The sequence below is a fragment of the Athene cunicularia genome (assembly GCF_003259725.1).
Source record: "Athene cunicularia isolate RWA chromosome 21 unlocalized genomic scaffold, athCun1 chr21_part1, whole genome shotgun sequence".
NCBI classification, from domain to species: domain Eukaryota; kingdom Metazoa; phylum Chordata; class Aves; order Strigiformes; family Strigidae; genus Athene; species Athene cunicularia.
The window spans coordinates 2,244,746-2,268,235 of NW_020799127.1; the positions used below are offsets into that span (position 1 = coordinate 2,244,746).

At 42.8% G+C, this 23,490-nt stretch overlaps 3 protein-coding genes across 7 annotated transcripts in view; 1 reads left to right on the forward strand and 2 right to left on the reverse strand.

Annotated features, from left to right (window-relative positions):
- The window catches only part of TMCO4 (transmembrane and coiled-coil domains 4), a 55,008-nt gene extending 42,488 nt beyond the window's left edge, over positions 1-12,520 (reverse strand). Inside the window, exons 1-7 of the mRNA XM_026862827.1 lie at positions 12,426-12,520; positions 12,064-12,248; positions 11,472-11,646; positions 6,902-6,929; positions 4,841-4,973; positions 1,161-1,258; positions 277-420 (exon numbers count right to left, since the gene is read on the reverse strand). Coding sequence (XP_026718628.1) covers positions 277-420; positions 1,161-1,258; positions 4,841-4,973; positions 6,902-6,929; positions 11,472-11,646; positions 12,064-12,242 — 757 coding nt within the window. The 5' untranslated portion in view covers positions 12,243-12,248; positions 12,426-12,520. The remainder of the gene's footprint in view (positions 1-276; positions 421-1,160; positions 1,259-4,840; positions 4,974-6,901; positions 6,930-11,471; positions 11,647-12,063; positions 12,249-12,425) is intronic.
- The window catches only part of OTUD3 (OTU deubiquitinase 3), a 24,411-nt gene continuing 11,478 nt past the window's right edge, over positions 10,558-23,490 (forward strand). For 4 of the 5 annotated variants that reach the window (XR_003399874.1, XR_003399875.1, XM_026862829.1 and 1 more), the window contains exons 1-2: positions 10,558-10,672; positions 16,934-16,985. Coding sequence is in view for 3 of the 5 variants with exons in the window: in XM_026862829.1 (XP_026718630.1) it covers positions 10,573-10,672; positions 16,934-16,985 (152 nt within the window). In the remaining 2 variants the exon portion in view is untranslated. Of the gene's footprint in view, positions 10,673-16,933; positions 16,986-21,598; positions 21,704-23,490 lie in introns of those variants that run through there. The other variant, XM_026862831.1, reaches the window with a different exon arrangement.
- RNF186 (ring finger protein 186) lies at positions 19,610-20,557 on the reverse strand. The gene has a single exon (XM_026862832.1). The coding sequence runs from the start codon at positions 20,555-20,557 to the stop codon at positions 19,646-19,648; it is 912 nt and encodes a 303-aa protein (XP_026718633.1). The 3' UTR covers positions 19,610-19,645.

The window sequence follows — 23,490 nt, forward strand, 5'->3', positions numbered from 1 at the left end:
AGAAACAGCCGCTGCTCTCCATGGCATCATCTTCCTAATGCAAAGCAGCAAGCTTTCTTTTCCTTCATTAGCCACATACCAAATATTCTTTTCCTACTTGGTCATGAGGGGCTATACAGTATCTTAATCAGCCTTGAAAGAATAATTTCACAGTCGTAAGACCACACCTCAAATTGCTTCCCTTGCTCTGCAGAGCTCAGTTAAGTCATTAGCTCTGCGTTTGCAGCCAGGATCCTGTGCCTCAGTAAGCTGAGAAACGTGTGGTGACTCTCTTACCAGTAAGGCCAGCGCCAGCAGCTCCGAAAAGGGATGCCATGACAGCAATTCCAGCAGTCGAGCCTAAAGCAGCTGCTCCAGCACTTCCGATGATAGTAGCAGCTCCCGCAGCAACCAGAGGGGCAGCAAGACCCCCTGTCAAGCCTGAAGATACAACAAATATTACCACCAAGCTATTGCCACAAAGCCAGGCAGTCATTTTCCCGCGCTGTGTGAGTACTGCTCAGGACACTGAAAAAGTACAAAGGTCTTTTTTGCATCACCAATAAAGGGGCTTTCTGAGACCCTTCCCACACCCTGAATCTCTGCACAGATTCTTTGACTGACTTCAGTAAAAATAAAGAATAATTTAAAAGTCAAAGGAAGAATGTGTGGTAGACTGGGGTAAGCTATGCTCTCTTTGCTTAGGAAACACTGATCTAGTCTCATACGGTTCTGAATTTGGAGCTGAAGATCTGACCCTATTATAACACAAGAGCAAAAGAGGAGAAAACAGAAAACATTTTTTAAGAGTGATGACCTCAGTTTAATATTTCCCTCAGCCAGTAAAGCTACAGTGGAATAACTTTTCCAGCTAATTATTTCAGTTTTACTTTTGTGTGGCTGAAAATACTTCTCTTGGATTTGGGGTTTCATTTTTGTGGAGGTGTGTGTGGGGGGTTCTTTTGTTCTGTTTGCTTGTTTGGGGTGATTTTTTGGTATCTGAAGTGACATAATACCTTCAGCCTGGCAAAGAAAAGCAGTAAATGCTTTAAAATTACAGCTTGGGCTAAAAGGTATGATGGCTTCTCTTGCTGAATGTGTAATTCAGCAACCCCCACCCTGCCCCTAGTGCTGTGATGCACTTCAGCAGCAAGCCTGCAGAATGCCTGGGGCAGCCTCACCGATCACTGTTCCGCCCCCAACGGTTGCCAAACCGATCAGCAGGTACCTCTTCAGCTTTTTTCTTCTTTCCTTCTTTTTTCTTGATACTTCTGCAGTTCTGCGGGGGGATTAGAAGTATAAAAGCTGATGGAAAAAGCCTGACGGGTAACAGTGCTGCATCAGAATCTGCTTTTATTCTCCTCAATGTAATTTCCCTACTGGGAACAGTAAAAAGTAACGTGCAGGTGTGGACTGTGACAACACACTCAGATTTATGAGCATGGACATAAACCCACAGATTTAAATTGAAACGATTTAATTGCTGACAAAAGCCAACAGATGTTACTTACTTGGAAACCCCTTCCTAATAGGGCTGAAGCTTGTAAAAAAAGAAACAAAAAGTCAAAAGCATTTCAATAACTACATACTGCCAATGTGTTTTAAAAAAACAGAAGAAAGCTAAGTGGAAACAGGGAAAAGTGTTTGAAACAAAAGGGAGTAAGGGTAATTTGTGCTAACAAAGAGATGGAATTAAACTATTTTTCAACAGTGTTTATACTGAGCTGCTTTCTAATTGCACATCACAATATAATAATATAATAGGTATTAAACACAGTCATTAGTTCATTTGTCTGTGTATATTTAAGCTATATTTTAACAAGCTTATCAGAAGCAGGTAAATAAACCTAAAAGGAACAAATATCACTTATTAGGCACTACTTTTGGCTTCTCTCTGTTGTCTTTGGTTTCTCTCTTACGAGAAAAACTTCCCACATCAGAGGAAAGTGTGAGAAACAGATGATACTGGAATAAGTTGTTTACAGAGGAAGGTTCCTTCTAGCCTGCTTACGCAGCAGTTAATCTGGGCCTTGAAACATGAGAATTTATCTTCTTTCCAAACTTGGATATTTTCCCTCTTAATCCTAGCCTAATTGTGGATTTTCATTATCCATATAATTGCCTAATCCTTCCTGGAACTCCCTAAGCACACTGTAATTTTGATAAAGACAGTTTTAGATGAGTCCCAAACAATATGCAGCTTTGTAAAGCACAGCAGGAGGAGAATGGAGCACAGTGGGCGAAATCCCTGCATCGCTGAAGCCCATGGCAGAACTCCCACTGACTTGCATGGCACGGAGACTTTGTCTCCACAGAGATCCTCCCCAAAAACCATTGTGTATTACCTTCTGCAGCTGCAAGCGTCAGTGTCTGCAGAGAACAGTGCAGCCTGCAGCAGCTGCCTTTTCAGCAATTTCTGTATAACCAAATTCACTTTCTACAGCCCCATGGTCAAAGCAGCATTTGGATATGCCCTGGTTCGTGCATGCAGTCACCAATCTGAATGCCTGGCTTTGGAAAAAAATGCTCTTGGAGCTCCTTAACCAAGCGCTGCAGTCTGACTTAATACCTAAGTTGGCAACATCCAGCAATTTCTGTTCTACGCAGTGGTTCATCAGCTTTTCTAGTGAATGTGCTGTTGTCTCAGGCTGAAAATATAATGACATTGAGATGAAATACAGCTAACCTGGCGTTAGTTGCAATAATGAGCAATTAAAGCTATGTGGGTAGAAAGACAATTTGCAGCTAAATCCTGCCTGAAGATGCCGTAAGTAGAACTACTGCCATCAGAAGTTTTACCTGTCATTGCTTTCCTTCCGCAGCTGCTAGCAACTGCTTTTGACAGTTGCTTTCCTAATAGCTTCTGCATTACAATCATCACTTGATTACCAGACTGCTTTTTATCCCCTGTGGTAATTAACTGCCTCTTTTGGTACTTCTCTCAGTGATCTTGGATATGCAGCTTCTTGCCTGAACCACAAATTACGTTCAGAGAGATTTTAGAGGTGGAATTTTAGGTCATTTTCCAATGATGTAAAGTGCCAGGACTACACGTTAGTGAGCAACTGATGGCATGTTTTCCAGTTTCTTACACAACCGTGTACAAAAGAGAGGTTCACACCTGCAAGTTAGAACGTGTTTGGTGCTAGTAATATGGATTTAAGTGTCTGGAGCATTGTTCTGTAAGTGACTGTACATTTAACCTTGCATGTTCCGGGCCACAGTCCAACACACACACAGCAGCAAAGGCAGGAGCAAAACCTTCCATTAATAAATATCAGTAAAAAACACCTGTGCAGAAGCTGCCAAAATCCTGTTTGAATGTTACTGTTCCAAAACGTCTTGCAGTGGATGGTCAAAGCTGGAAGTATCCTAAGCAGACATTAATGTACCCATTATGTTACCCATTAATGCCCCAAAAGTCTGTGAGGTCAAAGCTGTGACAGGTTTATATTCTGCTTCCTTCCCCCATTGCCACCTAATTTGAAAACAAACAAAGGGTCATCGATTCCCCACAAATCTCAGCCTTGTTTTAGCACTGCAATAACAAATGTGTCCGCACTGCAGTCTTGGACTCCTCTCACTATAAAGATTTTTCTTCCTTTTATCTAACAAGTATTTACTTCCACGGCTGCAACTCGGGCAAAGAATAAGATTGAAATCCACAGCGTTCCCCACATCAGCTATGCACAAAACCCACTGGGCTGGTAAGCCTGCAGCATAATTCACCCGTCACTCTTGCCATTATCTGTCTTTTTGGGTTGTTACAGGAGCCACAGTCCAGTGGATACAGAATTAGGTAGTGGAGCATCATCTTTGTGAGCGATACCCCACCCACAGCATCAGTGTTTTCCTGCACTAAAACAGTCCCCATTAATATCAACCCTTACCCTGCATGCCAAATGGTGTCCTGTTTAGTAGTTCATGATCTCTGAGATTATTTTGACTTTCCCTTTTTACAGTGCACTATAAAGTTAAGCTTTATTTAAATAAAGCTATAACTGAAAGATACCCATCACATGCTGGACCCCACGGTAATGTGTGAACTGTACTGTGTCAGGGACATTAATTAAAGTCTTTATTAGCACTCGGGTTAATCTCATAACCTGTTTGCTGAGTTGAGAGATAAAAATATTAAACGATCCCTTGAAAGTCCACTACAAACATGTTTACTGCTTTACATATTGCTAAACCTTTGTACAGTTCCTGCCTGATAAGCAGAATATAAAAATACTACATTTCACATAGATACCAACTTTTTGGCTGTTTCACATCTAAGAAGTGGTGATTAAGATAATTAATCTTATATTAGTAACACAGAATTAGGAGTCAGGTTCATAAGTATCAGAAGGTGCAGATTGTTGCCCTCAGAAATCTACCTTCAATAGGAGTTAGACAGCTGTCTCTTAATATGCGCAGGGAAGGGCAGATCCATAGAAAATCTGCAGCTGAGGATCTAGTCCTGAAACTTATATGAACTTCAATCTGCAAGAGGCACTTCTATCTGAAGAATATTGGGCCCAGAGATAAGAGGCACAAGATCTTTGTGATGTGTTTAAGCATAATCTACTGTCTAGGAGAGGTAGCTGGAACAAGGAAAGAAGGCAGTTCAGGGCAGAGGAGCCTTTACCAGCTTGCAAGGTTGGGTCTCAGCTCTGATTTTAAGAACGCTGAGATTTCCTGCTTCTCAGTGCAGCTGAAGTGCTGTGAGGGCTCTGCAGCCCTAATCAAGCCATAAATGATTACGCTAAGAGCCATGGGGAGAATGATCAGAGACTGGACTTAGGCACAAGTAATTACTGCTAAGCTTTCAAGCACCAGCAGTGTTTTTTCATCCCATAGTCAACCCAAATGTTCTTACTCTGACTCTTCCTCTTTTTGTTCCTTCAGGCTCTCAAGCAGAGATTCCTCCAGGACTTCAAGCTCCTCCAAGGGGATTCTCAGCAGCCAGGTGATGTGGCAGATCAACACTCTCGCTCGAGCATCATAGTACCCTTCAACACAGGGAAGCCCAGGAAATCAGTCAGTCTGCATCACACCCGATTAAATAGCTGTGCTAGAGGACCACGTCACATCCAAGTATAGCTCCTTCTCTCAGGCCCTCTTTTTCTTCCATGTATCTGAAGACAACTCCTACTATCTAGAGAAGAGAGTGATAAATGGAAAATCCTTCTTCCCCATAAACCTCATCCTGTGAATAGTCACTACACCAGGTAATTGCCTTTATGGCAGAAAAAGGATCTCAAATCCTTTGGTCTTCATTCTCTGTGCTATAGGCCTTTAGGCTCTGGATAGACTGCATCTTTCTTCTCAACAGAGAAATGCTGCAGCAAGACCAGTCCTAACTAGAAATATCAAATATATATATGGATAACACAACACAGTACACCTCAACTATGCACCAATGCAAGATATGGTATCTTGTAAAAATGCACCTCCACACAAAACCTTTACAGTCAATTCATCTTGTTGGCAACAAGAGGGACTCTGGAGTTTAAAACTACACAGCAGCTCACCTGGCAGCATCACCAACTGTTTGCATTTATACTTCACTGCAGAAGTAGACAGTGCACTCAGACAACACATGACAGCAGTAATGATTATTCCTGGACTTATAAGCAGGTGTTGTCTAGCAGAAGACATTTTAAATGTAACAGATTTTAAGTTATTTGTGCCAACTCTTGGTCTTTTCATGTGTTTCAGTAGCACCTGCTGCTTGCTGATGCTATGTCTTTTGTAAAGGGTTCTTGGTGCACTCTGAGATAAAAAATGCAATTGGTTTTCTAGGGGTGGGTGAAGATACCAGCAAGACTCAACTACAAAGTATGTTTCTGATACTCACTGCATGTAGATCAAATATGGCATCTGGCAATATTAAGTTTATTTATTTATTACCATCATTACCATGATACCAAACTACTTGGGCAGGCTTTAATGATGCGACTTCTAAGATTTGTGCTTAGTTGAGAAATAAGGATAGTATTTATCTTCAGTTCATCCCCGATATCTGCCACATCTTGCAAGCCCAAGCAGGTGTTTAACGCGTTCAAAGCCTTCTTGCTTCCTGTCTGCTAATACACAACTTAGCTTTTTACTTAGCCAGCTTGGCAGTAAGTCAGTGAGGCTTGAAAATATATTTCTTTTAAATTCCAGCTTAGCAAAATAAGCAGTTTTGCAATAACTGACTTGTCAATTTTCCATTAAAAATAAAACAAGAACAAAACCAGTACTTTGTTATACAGTGAAACAGGCTGATCAGCAACCAGTGAGTTCCTTCCTGTCAGAACATGTTAAAACACAGAGATTTTTTAAATGCATGTAGTGATATAAAACAGGCTTCTTTTAGAAATGAACATTTTGTTCCGTAGGCAGTCTTTATTTCATTAATTTTATCAGACTAATCCATGTTATGGATTGTAAACCAGAAAATTGTTCTATGCATAATATAATACACAAGTGAAAGCACATTTATTTATAATAGGCTTCACCGGACAGTCTGGAATTTATACCCTGAATATTTTTCTTTTCTTTTTAGGCAACAAGCGATCTGCAAAAAATATGCTAGGCTGACATTTTCGTAACACCTTTACTGCCTTCCTAAAGGAAGAGGTCACCTGCTCCCCTGGAAACACTGGAGAAAAAACACCCCACTCCAGGTATTTCAGCTCAGAACTTTTCTACCATCACGTACATTTGCATGCCAACGCATGGCATGTGAAGGCAAGGAGGTGAACAGTTGTTCGATTTTTAACAGGTAGTATCAATCATTCCTAATATAATAGTTGTTTTTCCTGTAGGGTACGCAGGGAAAGACTGTGCTGCTTTTCTATAAAGGAAGCTTGAGCTTTTTCAGCCTTTTCAAGTATCAGATGTAAACTCATCTACATTACTCTTACAAAGAACAAACGCTAGGTCAACTTACCATCTCTAAGAGAGAAGGATAGAAGGTCCTAAAAAGAAAAAAAGAATACTCAAGTTAAAACTGATGAAGTATGCCTGGATGTATCAAAATGGAGGCATGAAAACCCATCAGACTATGATTTAATTACTGCAGCATGTCAGTTCATAAACATGGGAAGCCAGCATGCTACATTCAAGGCAGCACAGACCAAAGCCAGATGCTTCCAGTACAACATTCTCCACACGCAGGTACAAATGGCTGGACAGAAGTAGATAATGCTTGGTACATGCTGAAGCATTCCATATTTTTTGTTACTAGTGATCTTGCTGCAATCAAAAGCACCGTGATTACACCAGACTTTAAAGTTTGCAGAAACAGGGCTCTAATCCTCCTACCACTCTAATGCCTTCTGCTTGTCATATAATCATATATACTCAAATTTCAACATGAGCAACAGATTTGAATGCTACTCTAATAGACAGTGGCCCCTATTTTCTTTGGCATTCTGGGAATTCATAGCTCTAGGTGGTAAGGCTGAACTGGCATGAAGTTCTTTTGGATTAAGTGCTCAAAAACTCAAAATTTATGGCCATCTGTCAAGACTGAGGTACTTGACTTCTGTGTTGGCTCTTCACCATAAAAATATCAGAAAAACAAATCAATCCAATAGATGGGTTCTATGGACAAAGCCATAAAAAAAGAGGCCAGTGTTTTTACTACTGTGTTCTCCTCTTTTATTGTCACTGGACACATTTTAAGTTCTTTATGTAACTACAACATTAAGCACTAGCTCAGTCTAGCTACTTCCCTCTCCTACACACAAATAAAGCACAGCTGAATTTTACAGGGAACCCTTCAGCCCTTTGGGAACACAAAACATGCAGCCAAAGATGTAGGAGGCTGCCAGAGAGTTTATGATTATTAGTCCCGTAAGCTCCTAAGCAAAATTTGTATCGTAAAAATGTCTCTAATCTTTTCCCTACTGCATGACGAGTGTAGAACAGAGAGCAAGCCGTCATTAACCAACTCCTACTAGAAGTAGGGCAAACTGTAGATATTATCCAGGCAAAAGTAAGTGCCTGAATTCCAAATACCATTTTAACATGAGAAGAGTCTGCTATTTCATAGAGGACAAGCGAGCTTTTGCAGAGGACTGGGGAAAACAAAGGATTAGGGCAGCTGAACTCTCACCTACAATTGCTTTTTCACCAGGTATAACCCCAAAACCTTCGCTCCGCTGCTGCCTAATGTTTTCACACACACATCTCTACTGCTGAACGTCTAGGTGGCTGTTCCCATCCACAGAGAAGCCTTGTTTTTCCTGCAAATCATAATGGAATGAGGATTTCTAGAGGGTATCTGTTGGCCTGGGCTCTGCACAAAGCAGTCATCATGCTCCTCCATCCTGCATCCCAACGGCCAGAGCGCTCACCCAAGAAAAGTAAGGTCCTGGTTTGCTATCTCCAGTGTGTGAATAACCCTTTTAATTTAAGTTAATCACTGAATCAGGGCTCCTCTGTTCCCCTAATCATCATACTGCAGAAAAAAAAGGGCTTCTTTCTAGGTCCAGCCACGGTCAGTATTCTGTGCATGCACACACGCTGCTGACTGTTCCCCACGTTGCGTGTTGGATGTGGGAAACAGAGACAATAATCCCCACAGGCAGAGGGTGGAATGTAACGCTGGCTTCCCAAAGCTCGAGTACTGTAACTACTCTGGTATTAGATACATGGGCACCATCACCTCCTCTCTGGCTGCAGTTTTGTGGGGAAGGGTTGGCAGTGAGGTGTCAAAGCCCAGCAGAAGGTCCAGGGCTGGGAGTTCCAAGCAGAAAGTTGACCTAGCAAAGAGCCTGAAGTCTAGACTAAGGTGAAGCTTGTGACCTTGTTGCCATTATTTTCTACAGACTGACGCAGGCAGTCTCCTGAACAGGCTGGCTGGTTTGTGCAGAGCCCATTTGTAGGCAATAAATTCTCCCTGTGTGTTGCAAAGGGAGCTGTGGATCCTGTGTGATAAGCCCAGTATCATCTGCAGCACCTAATATCAAATAACCTCTTTTTTCTCCCCTAAGCATTTACAGACGTGCACTTCAAAAGGTGAGGGATGGATACAGGTAATCAGGTGATAAACTGGAACTACTGCTTTTATTGCATCTGTGCCAATTAGCATTCTCAAAGATTTCTCATTGGTTTAGGCTTTGCACATCCAATCAGCACTGATTAGATTAGTTCACAAGTAGTTTGTTTTCCTCCTCTAAGCAGCAGTTATTATGTTTCAGTCTTATTTTGAAGTTGGTGGTTTGAATTTCCCTGTGAACTCTATGCACAGGACTAACACCCATATGACTGAGAAACCTTATAAAGAAACGGAAGCAACTTTTACTCAGTCTTTGCCAGCTTTTTATCAATTGCTGCAAGTTCAAAACCCATTTCCTCAACAGCAAGCATCCAATCCATATCGCAGTGGATGTGTACAGAAAAACACAGGAAAATGGGCATTCTAAGTATGTGCAGAGCAAAAAAAAAAATTCATAAGAACCTTCAACATTTTCTCACCTTTCATCACTTCTTCACCTCTTTTTGTTGCACTGCCTTCTCATGCTGCACCCACAGTCTGTGTGTTATGATTACTGTCCTTAAAGGATTCAGTTAACCAACATTTGCCTGTGTTAGTCATCCGCAATGAATGCAAACAAAGATAAAAATCCATAATCCTCACATTTTCATTGAGTCAATGGTGAGTTCACCTCTAATCTCCTGACCTCATGTATCATCCTGTCAGCACCTCTGAGATGGGAGGACATTCAAAAATGCAGGCATTGGTGCCAAGAGGACCCTGCCACTGAACACGCTGAGCAACTGAAGTGTGTACTTGTTAAATAAACAATAAATGTTGCGTCAGTGGCAGCTGAATGCAAAGAGGCTGAAAGCACCGTACAGCAACATAGGAAGAATTCACAAAGCTTTGTCCCATCGCTTGTTTATTTTTAGGTAAGAAGGGCTGATCTCGGCTCGAGACGCTGAAGTTTCCCACATACCAGTGTGCTTTACCTCTGCTGCCTTCCTCTACAAAAAGTCTTTAATTCTATCTTTCCTTTGACAAAATCAATCACCTTGCCCTATGTGGGCATGCCTGCATAAGGTACTGATGTTGTGGCATTGCATGATAGCAATTCCTGATCTTTGCTTTTAACTAATCAAAGAATTGTTATCTACAGCTTCTGTAATCCACCTGAATCCAAGTGATAAGTGGTTTAGTTCTCTGGCTCAAAGCAAAATACTGCTGCTCCCACTGATCCAGAGCCACTTTTGTAAAAGCACATGGAGCCCTTTATGCAACATAAGCTCAGAGCAAGCACAAGCTAAATTTAACCAAAATCTCACCCTTAATAAGCTCAGAAGCAATGCAGGAAGACTCGTCTAAATCTAGAGAATCCATCCTGAAGCAGAGAGGACAAGGGAAACAACCTGGGAAACACTAAGCCATTTAAATGCAGAAAGAACAGAGCATGGATTTACTGATTTTGCACAAACAACATCAAAACAGCTGGTCTTATTTTAGAAGAGCTGTCCAAATTTATTAATTAAGATTCTCTGTCGCTGTACTCATGTTGTTACAGGACTTTGGGCACTGTATCATGTTTGGAGCAGGTCCTCTGAAGCCTTTTATGGACTGATTAGGAGACATGAAAGATGGCTGAGACAAAGGGAGCTGGTCACGATGACCAAGAAAGTTTGCTCCTATCAGATCTTTATTTACACAGGTGTGTTCTCACATCTGCTGGTCTGTCGGGTGAGCGTGTTATAACTACTACTCAATATCAGAGTACTGTCTGCATGCAGGACTCGTCAGGATCCTTGCAGGGCACAAGGTGACAGTGGCCACATTATGTGTGGCATCAGCAGCAGCCTACCATGCTCTCCACCCTGCACAGCGTAAGGTGAGGCTGGCTGAGGAGATATCTCCCCAGCTAAGACTCTGCAGCAAAAGGTGAACGCCACCGAAATGCTTCACCTCTTTTATCTTTATGTCAGCTTTTACATGAGATCACTATGGAATTGTCCCTGTCTCACCTTCTCAGTGAAAAAAAATAAAAGTCACAACAACTTATTTCCTTCCAGCCAAAGCTGACACTGGAAAAAAGACTCTGGAAATTGTGCTATTTGGAGCACGTACGTAGAAGTGTTTTGTATTATAGGTATGATGATGTGGCTTTTAAACAAATGAAAATCAGGTCTATTGTGTTCAGCGTTTCACCAAAATCTGCAGACAGCACATATGAATCAAAACCACTGCAATAATACAGTGAAAGTAAAAAGTTTGACAGTTCTCTGCTATGTAGAGCAAAAGTGTCAAAGACACAAAACATTAATTCAACAGACAGTAACTGTGCCTCATGTTCATCACTTCCACGAGCTGTTAATGGATAGAGAGACTGCCAGTCACCCACACAGCTACTCAGAAATATATGTATATCAGAAATATTGATTTTACTTCCCTGACTGTACAAACAGAACTTCAGTTGCAGACAGACAGGTATAACAAATCTCTTGCAAAAGCAAACAAGAGTGAGGGGAGCATATGAACTTACTTGGGTAATGACAACTGGATTTTCTTTCAAAACAGGATCCTTCAGCAAAATCTGGGCAAAAGTTTCTGTGCCCTCACCTCCTAAGCCACTAGCAAATGCTGTCATGGCAGGCAAGACATCATCGGGCAGGTCCAGCCATTTCACAAAGGCCTCAATGAATTCTGTCCTGAAGGAGCTGTAAGGCAACAGTAGCAGTTAAGGCTCTGGGTATTTTGCAAACTTTGAGTGATTCCTGCTTTCAGATGTTGATCTGTTGCTGTTCACACAAAAAATCAAAGCCTCATAAGAAGTCAGCAGAAGTTGAGTGGCTACACAAGTTGGCTAAACAAACAAGCAAGCAATCTGAATGGAGCTAGACCTTTCTTCAGTACATGCTTTGAAGTCTGCAGTATAAAGGGATGCAGTTTGTGCTGAAGTATAAAAGTCTTAAAGGTGTCAGAGAGAAAGTCAATACAATTAAGAAAACACTGAACATCAAAAGGATCTTCCACTCCCCTAACCTCAGAAGACCCCAGAGTTTGATACCGCCTCCATCCAAGCTGCTACCCAAAAGCCACCTCCTTTGCTCACCCCTTGCTACCCCGTGTAGTACCTTTGCTCTTTTTCAGGGAACAGCCACGCCAGGGATATCCCACAAAGTGCCGCATAAGCAAATCTTCCCGGTTCACCCAGCCGCTGGCCCAGAAGCACACACGGTTCCATTCCACCTGCCTGTTCAGCCACATTATCCTGTTTCGAAGCACAGCCTTTCCATTTCTCTTCTGCAGCCATTTTTACCTGCAAATTCAAAGAGGAAAAAGCAGTAGAAAAAAATAAACCACAAACAGTTGGAAACCAGGAAGCAAGCAGACAAACTTGCTGCCAGTATTGTCAAGCCTGTCAAGGTCCAGCTTGTGTATCCCCCCACAACATGGTGCTGTGACCAAAGAAGACAACAGGAGAATTTCTGCTCACCAGTTCTCAAAAGTTTTGCACAAAATGAGCCGACTACTTCACATGGCAAAAGGAGAAGTCCTTTTCAAGACGCAAAGAGACTGAGCTCCATTCAGGCATATCATTCACATGTTTACTGCAAAAATAACATGTAAAATAAAAGCTTAGCACCTGGTGCAGGGACCAGTACAGCTGCCTGGGAAATAATTTGCCTCTCTCATCCTCAACCCAAATTGCTCCTCTGTTCATTTTGCTGATGGCGTTAAGAAAGTTGAGTCCAGCTGCAGCCTCTGATGAGGACTTTTAATGTGTCCCATGGACATTGCTATGCTTTGCTTGTAACATTCCCTTCTCTACACAACCTGCCCCTGCTTCTTCCATAAAAGATCTTTGCACCACACCAGACCTTGAGCTGGGCCAAAATATTATTTTTTAGAGTGCAGACGTGCACGCCTCCAAGTGAATGGCTTAAAACTGCTCCCTGGGAGCCCCCCTGATGATACAAGCGGCGAACCTAGATGACTGAAATCAGGCAGATGTGACAACAGCTCATTTCACAGTTCAACATGGGTGACAATCTGCTCCAAAGCTCGCTTACCTCAACTGAAATTTCTACTGACTTCATTACGACTCAATCGTTTTCAAAGGGGCCCAAATCACCTATTTCAGCATAAACTTCCTATTTAAATGTTTCTTTTCTTCTGAACCCTGTAGAAGGAAAGAGACTAAATAGGAATTAGGAGTCTGTGACACTGCAACTCGTCGTAGAGTATTTAATCAAATACTGAATCTTATAGGATCCAAACACCATTTATGGGATTATTTTAGAGTCCTAGAAGAAAGAAATGCAGCACAGGAGCAGCTCTTTTTAGAGACTTTATTATCTGCATGCTGCCTGTCATGGTCTTCCAGGAATGGTGTCTGTCTTGCCTTCCCACTCAGAAATTTATTTGAAGCGATTTGTATTTCTCAAGGCTTGCGTTATTTAACTGCTGATGTATAAATACAAGGAAAATTCATCACTCAGGGGCCAATGGTTATCGTAACTCACAGCTCTCTCCCTCTGGGAGAGCTCAGACCCCCACAACATGTACCTCCCGATACCGTCCGTGGCTTGAGCACACGGGTCCGAGGCGTCTCAGTGCATTTCCATGGAAACATCACATTCCAGCAACATGGGAGCACAAAGTCCACAGGAATAAACTGCTATTTCTGTACCAACCAGAGAAGGGAAGGGCCAGATGACGCTTCCCTGGGGAGAGCGGGTGCCTGGGATCAATCCCAGCCCCGGCCGGGCTGCTCCGGTACAAACCTCAACAGGCAGCCCCTTGTGCTTGCTGAATCACAGCTGAAGGTGGCACAAGACGTGTCTCCACGCTTTCCACGACTTTCTTACAAAATCCCAAGATTGTTTTATTACCTCAGGTGCTCCAAAGCCTTCGTTTGGACCCCCAAAATCCATTTCACATCACTCGCTAGGCTCTCTAAAACATACAGACTTATAGAGCAGTTTGCCCAGAAATAATCTAACGCTTAAAGTTTCAATAACTTTGCAATTACTTGGCATGTCTACTCACCTCCAGACACAGATTTATTAGCTTATTACAGGAGATAGCATTGAAAATAAAATCCCCTTCCCTGCTGTGACAGATTTATTGATTTGTTAACACAGGCTCATATGAAAAGTGAAGCAGTTAAGAAGGACCCAGAAACATTACAACTATTTAACCTTGTTTCCCAATAATATAAAAGACATGATCAGTTATGGAGTGACACCACAGTGGCTTCTTGCATGCAACTTTATTGTCATGACACAACAAATAATTTATGATGCTGAGCACCTAGAATACTCAGAGATAAGTTTTCTAAATATTTTTCTTTACTCTGAAGATGCTCTAGTCAGTCCGCTCAATGTGTGTCCCTCAGCACAGATATCTATTTCTTCATAAATACCTAGGAAAAAATGGGCTTGGATTTGCAGACACGCAGCATAAAAAAATGGCAACATGTGATTTAGTAAAGAAAACCTGCGCCAAGTTTTGCCACTAAATCCATGATGAGGGAATTGAGAGCAAGAAATATATCCAGAAAGTTATTTACAGGTTGTGGCACTAGAATTCACATCTCTGTCCCAGTGTGATTCAGCAATCAATACCATTGCTATAGTCTGAACTGTCACTTGAAAGAGAAATTTTTTATCACTTCCAGCACTCACTTTTCACACAGAGCCCTTTGTTTTCTTGAGAGATGATGTATTTTATATAGCAGATCCCACAACCCTATTTGAAAAGCGGAAAGATAATCCTTTTGTGGATCTAGAGCTCTACAATACACACACACTCCCTACTGCTGGAAGAATTAAAGATGCTGGCATCGCGTTTGCCTTAAACTATGACAAAAGTGACCAAATTGCTGACACATTAACCTCTGAGACCCTCAAATGTTAATGAGACATCAACTTCAGAGAAGGCGCTGCCCCTTCCTGCCCGGCCCGGGCCTGCCCGCCCTTCCCGCCGCCACTACGCAACTCGCGTACGGCAGGTGGGCTGCGCTGGGCGGTCCTCTGCTCCACTACGCCATCGGCGTAGCGAAGCGCGCAGCTTGCGGAGCGTAGAGGGCGGGCCGCTGGGCTGAGGGGGGCGGCACGGCGAGGGGGCCCTTACCCGCCTCCTTCACGGGGCTGGTGGTAGCTCCGTCTCCACCACGAGGTGGGTTTGGCTGCTCTCCTTGCTGCCCACCTTTATCTGCAGTCTTGGGCCTTGTCCGCCACGTTAGTGGCTCACGCAGGGTTTAGGCTTATCTGGGTACCAGCCCTTTTGCTCCCTTTAAAGCCCTTTTCCCCCAGTGAGAGCTCCTCCCTCTGTGAGGGACGGCTACAGCGGGAGGTAGGGATGTGCGTTTGGTGAAGTTGCTGTCCCAAGACTTCATTGTCATCTCCAGGCAGCACAGGTTGGTGTCTTTGAGGGTTACCCTGAGGAAAATAAAAGCTTCAGTGGCGTCTCGCACTTCGTGCTGTGTTCCTGCGTGGGATCCCGGAGCCGTATGAACAGAAGCTGTAGTATGTGCGTGTGTGTGTATGTATGCACTCATCAGGCAAATACGTGAGAGCAGGTTACTGGCACAGTCAGCTCTACTGTGGTTAACTGGCCTTGCAGAAATCCTAAGGCTCTGGAGTTAGGTCAGCTACCCTAGGATAAGGCTTTTGCACTGTTCTCTTGGGGTTTTAAGAAATGTGTTTGCTCTGAGAGCAGTCTCAGGCTGGAACCCCAAGTCCAATGCATAGTAATTTTTGGAGAAATCTGTTTTTTCTTCCTGAAGGATAGCAGTGTTTCTGTATAATCACGTTTTATGAAAGCAAAACTAGTTACTGGGGTAACCAGTTTATACTTTAAAATGTGCTATGTGGGACTCATTTATAAATCAGTTTTTTAAAAAAATGTGGGTACCAGCTTTGTTTAAAAGCTGATTGTGATTTGGCCAAATACCTAGTACTGGTTGCTTGCTACTAATATTAGACCACTTCAAGTTTACTCGCACAAGTACTCATGTGTAGTATGTAGACATCTGGTGGTATTTCAGCATCGACATATAGTTGTTAAATGTGACACTGAAGTTCAGAAGGTGAGTTCTGGTGATCCCAGTAAGGGTGCAGAAGGCATATACTTTACCTGTGACTCAGGTGACTGCACAACAATGGACAACTTGCAAATGGTTCACAACAAGGAGTCGTCACTTGGACACAAATCTGTGCTCTTACACCAAGATCTGCAAATTAGTTTCTTGTAGATTTGACAGTTCTGTGTTTAAGGACCTAACGTTCTCTTTGTACAGAATCTGAGTGATGTGGAAGTGTGAAAAGTGTTATTTATTCCACGTTTATTTTTGCCTGTATCTGTGTGATTTTGCAGAAGAGCTGTTAAAAGTGGACCAAAACATAAGCTGAGTGGAATGACAATTAGGAGTGAGTTTACCAGATGTTGTAAACTTGGGATCTTATTATGTAGTTTAATGGTAATCAAAGCCAGCACAATTATGGATAATTCAAAGTTCTGTAGATAAAGTGAGACTTCTACATTTAACAATAATTTAGAACACCTACACTCACAGTTTTTCAGGTACCTGTCTCGGTCTCTTATGTAAGGAACTAGTGACTGTGGTGGGCGATGGTGTTGCTGTTTGTTGATGAGCAGCCTGGAAAGGGGTGGAGATAGGGAAAGCTGTAGCTTTGGGAAGGGCCCTGTGGGCAGAGTGGGAGCACAGCACGACAAAAGGACAGGCATGGTTTTGAATTAAATTTGGTTTGTGTGTTTGCATTGTTGAACAAGACACCTTTAAAGTATCCGGTCCAGGACTCTGTACAGACTATAACCCTAAAACACCACTGTTGGGTCTTACTGTGCTCTTAATGTCTCAATGGGATTCTGTCTTTGTGAAGCATAGTTCTCGATATTTATGTCAGATATGTATGTCAGGTACAGCTGAATGTTGCTGCCTGGGCCTGTTTCTCATTATGAACCTCTCTCTTTCAGGCTACAGCATGTTACTTTATCACTGTGTGAAATTGGGAGCCAGCAGGACAAGGTAGCGTGGAGCTGAAACTTTCTTGCCAAAAAGACTGTCATGAATTAAAACTGGGCTTAAGCAAATCCTTTCTGTTTTGGAATAGGAATACAAGTCTGTTGGCCTTTTCTCCATAAACTTAGTTGCTGCTTCAAAGGTTTGCATTGTCATCAAGCTTTGTCTTGTCAGATGAGAATCAAGTGTTACAAAGATACCAGGCTCTAGGGCCTAATGCCTCCCACCAACATCCACGAACTCTGGATCAGCTGGTTGGTAGCAGCTCTCAAAGGCTGAAGACAAAGGCTGAATTGCTGAAGGGAGGCTTGGAAGGTGCTGATACAAAGCAGGGGGGTGGAAACCTGGACTTCCATGGTGGGTGATCTTACTGCATGGATCCACAGGGGCTCTTTCAGAGCCAGTCTCGCACTGGCCATCACACGGCATGCCTGCTTCCTTCACGCTGGTGTGTGCTTCCTTGAGGGAAGCCCTCTTCTCTTGGTCATTTTTTTGGACACTGTAGAAATTAGTGTAATAAAATTGAACGCACCCTTTTGGAAGGGCGGGGTGATAGGTGGTGATCGGATTTTTCCTGTTCACATTCATTCTCTGATTTTGTTTGTTCACACCATGTGCTGATACGACCACGTGGGCTGGCCAGGCTCCACTGTGAGTGATACGGAGGACAAGGGACACTGCCCCTAAAATCTTCATCACGTTTCATGACTGGTGATGGCAAACCAGTAATGGGTGTGACTTATACACCCTTCTGGAGTTGGTGTTATTTGGTATTAATATCTTGTTTGGTCTCTTCCCCTCTTAGGCACAATTCCCAAAGTTTTATCTTTTGTTTTTTTAAATTTGGATTATTTTATGGCTCTAGTCCAGTTCGTCTTTGTCATCTTATCTTTAGGACAGTCTGTTTCTTCCTTGCTATCTAGTCGCTTGAATCAAATCAGTGTTCAGTAGCAATTAGCACATGGTTTTCCTCTAACCCTTCTAGCTTTCTCTGATGCATTCATGCATGCTACATTCAGGCCAGTACTAATGTATTTATTAGAAACCTTTACAGTGCCAGTCACCCACTAGTGCTGGTGAAGGGAACTCCACAGGAAAATTGTGTATGAGCTGAAAGACTTGGCAAGAGTTTCTGAAATTGTTTTCAGGACAGGTGAATATCTAGTCTGGCCTTTGTAACTGGAATAAAACAGTTCAGTAAAATATTTGGATTTAAAACTACCTGCCTTTTCCCAAGGAAAAAGCTGGTTGGTTATTAGCAATGCTACTACATATGTACTCTGCAATAAGCCAGTTGCTGTCCAAATATATGAAAAGAAACAAAGCATTTGTTTCCCTTGAAGGGAAACAGGGTTCTTCTTAGGCAGAAAATAGACCTGTTTTTTTCCAAGACTCTAGGAGGACAATGGCTCCTTACCCTCTTAGTCTAATCTGTTTTATCTGCTGGTAAGACACTATGTATATTTATATACCGAGCAACTGGAGTACATCAGTTTCCATTCTTATCAAGCACAAATATTTACCACAGGCCTGATCCAAGGTCTACTGAGATCCATGGTACTCTTGAAAATGTAACTTAACAAAAGCAGTCTATTTTTTTTTCCAATTTAATTTTAGTTGGGTTATAGGGTATTTTCTTAGCAACTAAATGTTTTTTTAAGTAAAGGTTTGCTTTACTCACCAACTCAGTTGTACAGATTCCTTAATATGCCTTCTCAGCTGTAGTTCCCATCAGTGAGGGAACTGTGAAATGTTTTGACATTAGTTGTCAGTGAGGAATTGAGACACAGAAGCCAGTGAGTAATTAACATTATTAAACTTTAATGGACACATCCCATATAAAAATAATCGCATGTGGTACAGCATAAGAATTGACAGATTTCTGTTTAGAAGGAGAATTTTGGGCATCTCCACGGGCAATGTCATACTTCATGTACAGAGGGCAAGAAGAGAGGCAGTGCAGATAGCCAGAGTTGAGTGTGAGGAACTATTTCTGTGCTAAATAACATGGAGAATTTGGAGTGTCATGAGCCTTTGAGAGCCTTGCCCTTTGCAAGCCACAGGCTCACAATTAGGAGTGTTGAGATTGCTTCTCCCTCTCTAGTGGGGTGTGAATCAGATGGCACCAACTGGCATACACTTTTCCCAGTCCACCTTTAGGATTAAAGTGATAATCTGGGCTAAAACTACTCGTGGAAACTACTATGTGGAGGCTAGGCACCCAGTCCCTGATTTAGCAGTCTTATTTCCCCAATTTGTCACAAGAAAGTGTATGTGTGTTCAGAGGTGGGAAAATGCAGCCACAGCCAGGGATTTTCAGAGGACATCATCTCTCAGGTATTTTAGACAGTGTTCTGCAGTGCTCATCAGGAGATGACAGGAGCAAGAGCAAAATGACACAAGCAAAACAACGAAATGATTGAGATAAAAATTGTGAGGAAAACCTATAATTTTTATCTCATAAATATCAACATATAAATATTTGACTATGTTTCCAGTAATGAAATTTAACAATGCTGTGCATCGCTGTTGAGCCAGTTCAGCCACCTGTTGAATTTATTACATGAATGATTGCTTTCAAAGTCCACCAACTGACTAGCGTGCCTAACATGCAGCTTTGCCTGCAGGACCAGTCCATTATCTCTCGGCAACGCACATTAATTGTTTCAGGCAATAGCTGTGATGTGGCTCTCCTTGCGGCAGGAGGTGAGCGAGTCCCTGTTACACCTCCAGGAGAATTTAGGAGCGCAGCAAAGCACCATACACATGACCAACCCCAAAGTAAGCATGAGACAAATAACCCATTTTACCAGCCCAGAATATATAAAGGGGAGGATGAGGATAGTGAGAATCACCACAAGCAGCAGGAGTAGCACGAGTCTCTGGATAGCCAGTCTGTTGTCTGCTGGAACATTTTCATCTCTGCGTAAAGCGTCTTGGCTGGTCTGAGACCAGCTATTGCTTATGGCAGAGATGTGTACCTCAGGACTTGAATCGGGGTTTTCCAAGTGCGCCATGAAGTCTTCTTTATTTTGAAGCGTGCGGATGAGTCCTCCTGACACAAAAGTGGCTTTTCTGCACAGGGGGCAGGTGATTATCCAGTTACTCTCTTCTTTCCTGAGGATGAGCTTGAGGCAGACGGCGCAGAAGGCATGCTGGCACTCCAGGAGCTTTGGTACTCTGTAGATGTTGTACTTGTTGAAGCAGACTAGGCAGTCCATATCGAAAGATGTTGCAATTGAGCACTGGTGCTTCATTTCAAAACTGCACACTTCGGCAGAGTTTGCATTTGTTAGCACAACGAGAGGCTTTGAGTTTGGACAGCCTCTGTCTGAAATCGCTGGTTTAAAGGCAGCAGGACTGTCTCGCTCTGTGCCTGAAGGTCTCTCCATTTCTTTAACACATTCTTCAGTGACTCCCAGTCTCTTCGTATCTGCAGTGTTTTCTGTTGGGGGTCCTGCTCTGCTCATTTCTGCAGCACCTTCTGCAGTGGGTGCAGGACTGTCCTTTCCAGCCTCTGGTACTCCAGGAGCTGTCGATCCATTCTTACTGTTTAGCTTGTCAGGGGATTTCTCCATGGAGATAAACCTCGGTGTAGTTTGTCTTCCCTTAGCTGAAGGATTTTCTGGGTTTCTGGCTCCTTTTATGTGTTGCTTTAGTCCTGTTGTATGCAGGATAGCTTTAAATGTGTTGTGCTCTTACAATATGGGTTTTTATGGGATGGAGACCTGAGTTAATTATTAATTTTGTGGCCAAGACATTTTACAACGGTTGATAATCTCACTGAGCAATTCCCGTCCGGAAGCAGACCCCGTGGCATTAGCAGACTGCAGCTTCATGCACTGGGATAGCCAGGCACTACCATTATTACTAAATTAGTGCTTTATTTGCTGAAAACAATTTCATTGGTCTCTAAACACTGCTTTTCTGGACAGTGACAGATTCAGAGCAATTATTTAATATTAATATTGTTGTACTGAATGCAGTGCTTTAATTAGAGCCTAAGTATCACCAATCACCCAGAGGGCTCTGGGTAGGAAGTCTGCTCTTGCTTTAGCAATACTCATTACCCTAGAGCTGTTACCCTACAGCACAGAGAATGAGATTGAGATGATTAATGTTGAGGGTTGAATGTCTGATTATTATCAGCTCTTTTACACTAGGAGCATCCCTGTTGGTTTTGGTCATCAGAGGGCTTCAGGTGCAAACTGAAGCATGACTTACAGTCACACAGGGTCTCACAGAGTCCTTGAGAGAGATCTGGCAATGAAAAGCAAGGTTAGTGTTGTGGTAAGACCATCTTCTTTTTCTTGACATTCCCAGGCCAACCTCATGCCCTTCAGTCTCATGGTTTTATGGATATTCATCTCATCTGAAAAAAAATGTCTGAAGAAAATCCCTGAGTTTCTATAATTTTTTTCTACCTTTTTATCTGAGGGGTAAACTACAGGTGGTGTCTCAGTACGAACCCTGTGGAAGGAAGGAAGGAAGGGTGGGTCACTAATCCCAGAAAGCTGGACTAGGTCAGCATTACCAGTAGAAGACTCACCGTACCGAGTCAGTAGCCTCAAGTGCACCCACATGCTGAAGCTGTCTGTGCTACCGTGTACCAGCCCCTCCCTCCCACAGAACAGCAGCAGAAAGAAATGAAACAACTGCAGTTTAGGAGAGCAGGGAGTTCAGGAAGACTCTAATCTCATGAACTCGCTGATGGGAGGGATGAGGTGAGAAGAGCTTGTTCTTCTTTGCTGAGAAATAGTAGGTTTGTTGTAAGCAAACTTCATAAAAGTGTATTTCTGCTGTATTTCTGCTGACATGGCATGCAGCAATGTTTGATGGACTTTTGGGTGACTGCAAAGTTGAGGAGCCTGAAGATCTTGCACAAGTGGAACTCCTAGATGAAGTGTAAGAATGTCTGCAAGTGGGCTGGTGAACTGCAATACCCATTTATGCTTAAAACCAGGAGAATTTTCTATTGCATTTTACATACCTCTTTATTAGTAAGTTAATGTTAAAAAGAAAAGATCTGGAAAACAGAAGACAGCCTGCCATTTTTACAATGCTTTCAAAGTTTAGTCTGTCAGTACCCATGTCCAAAATGAAAATGTGATAAAATTTACAGATTCTTCATCATTACAACAGTATGAAAGTGGCTTGCAGATGTTGGGAAGCTGGAGCAGATACCAGCAGGGGCAAATACACTCCTAACTTCAATATTTCAGTTAAAAACTAGGTGGGATGAATCCATGCCTCCATCTCTGTTTGCTCGGTCTTCTAGCAGTGTGTGGTAATGACTTTTTCTGGCCTTCTGACTGCACATGCTGGAAACTCTGAGCTGGTGGCGAGGTGTGGTTGTTTTGTTATAGATGCACGTCAGCAGCGAGGAGAACTCGCTCGAGGGAGGTGGAAGCAGGGTGCGTTGTGCTTCGGGGAGCTCCTCACGCTTCCCCGGGGCTGTGGTTTGCTGCCACGTGGATCAGAGACCCCAGGGGAGGAAGCGTCATCTAGTGTGGGGGCTCAGGAGGCTGCAACCATGCAATTCCTGGGCTGTGTTTTCAGCAGGGCAGTTCAGGCAGTGTGTGGTCTTTCTCTCTCCGCCCAACTTTTATCGGTTGCCTTGGGTTAAAAATGTCTGTTCATTTTTGTTCTCCATTGATGAAATTTTCCAGCAAGTGTCAAAGGACCTGCCCTAATTTTGCCTCAGTTTTGTCCTCGGTGTCACAAGTGATGTTCATTGGCTTGCATGCAGGTTGTACCTCACTGAATTGCCTATAGCCCTTTAATGCTATTTAGGCTAATGACTGTTTCATTAATCATTTGCAGTCAGTGTATATACTCATTTTGTTTTGCTTTTAGTATGTTTGCATAAGAAAATGTGTTTTATGGAATGTCTCTGATAGACTTGTTTATGACAGGAAGTGGATATATTAGAGCAGTCGTGTTATTTCAGGGTAAAATCCTCACTTGCCGTAAGGCTTTGAGTGCAATAATATTCAAAACATCCGAGAAGGTGCTGCTAATAGTCCCGTGAGCTTCTTCCTGTGCTCAAGCTGCATTTCAGATTGTTGTGTCTCTGGACAAGAGGAACTTAAAGCAAAGCGACTTAAAGATTGTCTTGATGTGAAGCCCCTTCTTGTCTCCACTGTCACCTAGTGTAGGTGTGAGCAAAGCAGAGAGCTGCTGTCAGTGGGCAGTCACCTTCAGATTTACACGTTGTCTGGTGCAACAGGGAATTTTTTTCACTGAGGTTGAAGAGGCAGTTGTGCTTGTGGTAAATAAAACTCTAAGTAGATCATGCTCAGACACAGCTTTATGGCTGCTAAATTATGTTTATTTGACCTGAGAAGCAGTACTAACAAATGTTTATTTGACCTGATAAATGGGACCTGAAACACCTCACGGGAGAATCCTACCTGGTGATTTTTATTTTGCCTTCTTAGTCTGCGGTGTGCTTCTGTGGCACGCCGGTAGCAGTCATGTGGAGGGAGTCGATTCCTTCATTACGTCGGTC

Bases quoted from the DNA above. Each gene is read 5' to 3' on its own strand.
- RNF186 (XM_026862832.1), bottom strand. From the start codon at position 20,557: ATGGAGAAATCCCCTGACAAGCTAAACAGTAAGAATGGATCGACAGCT.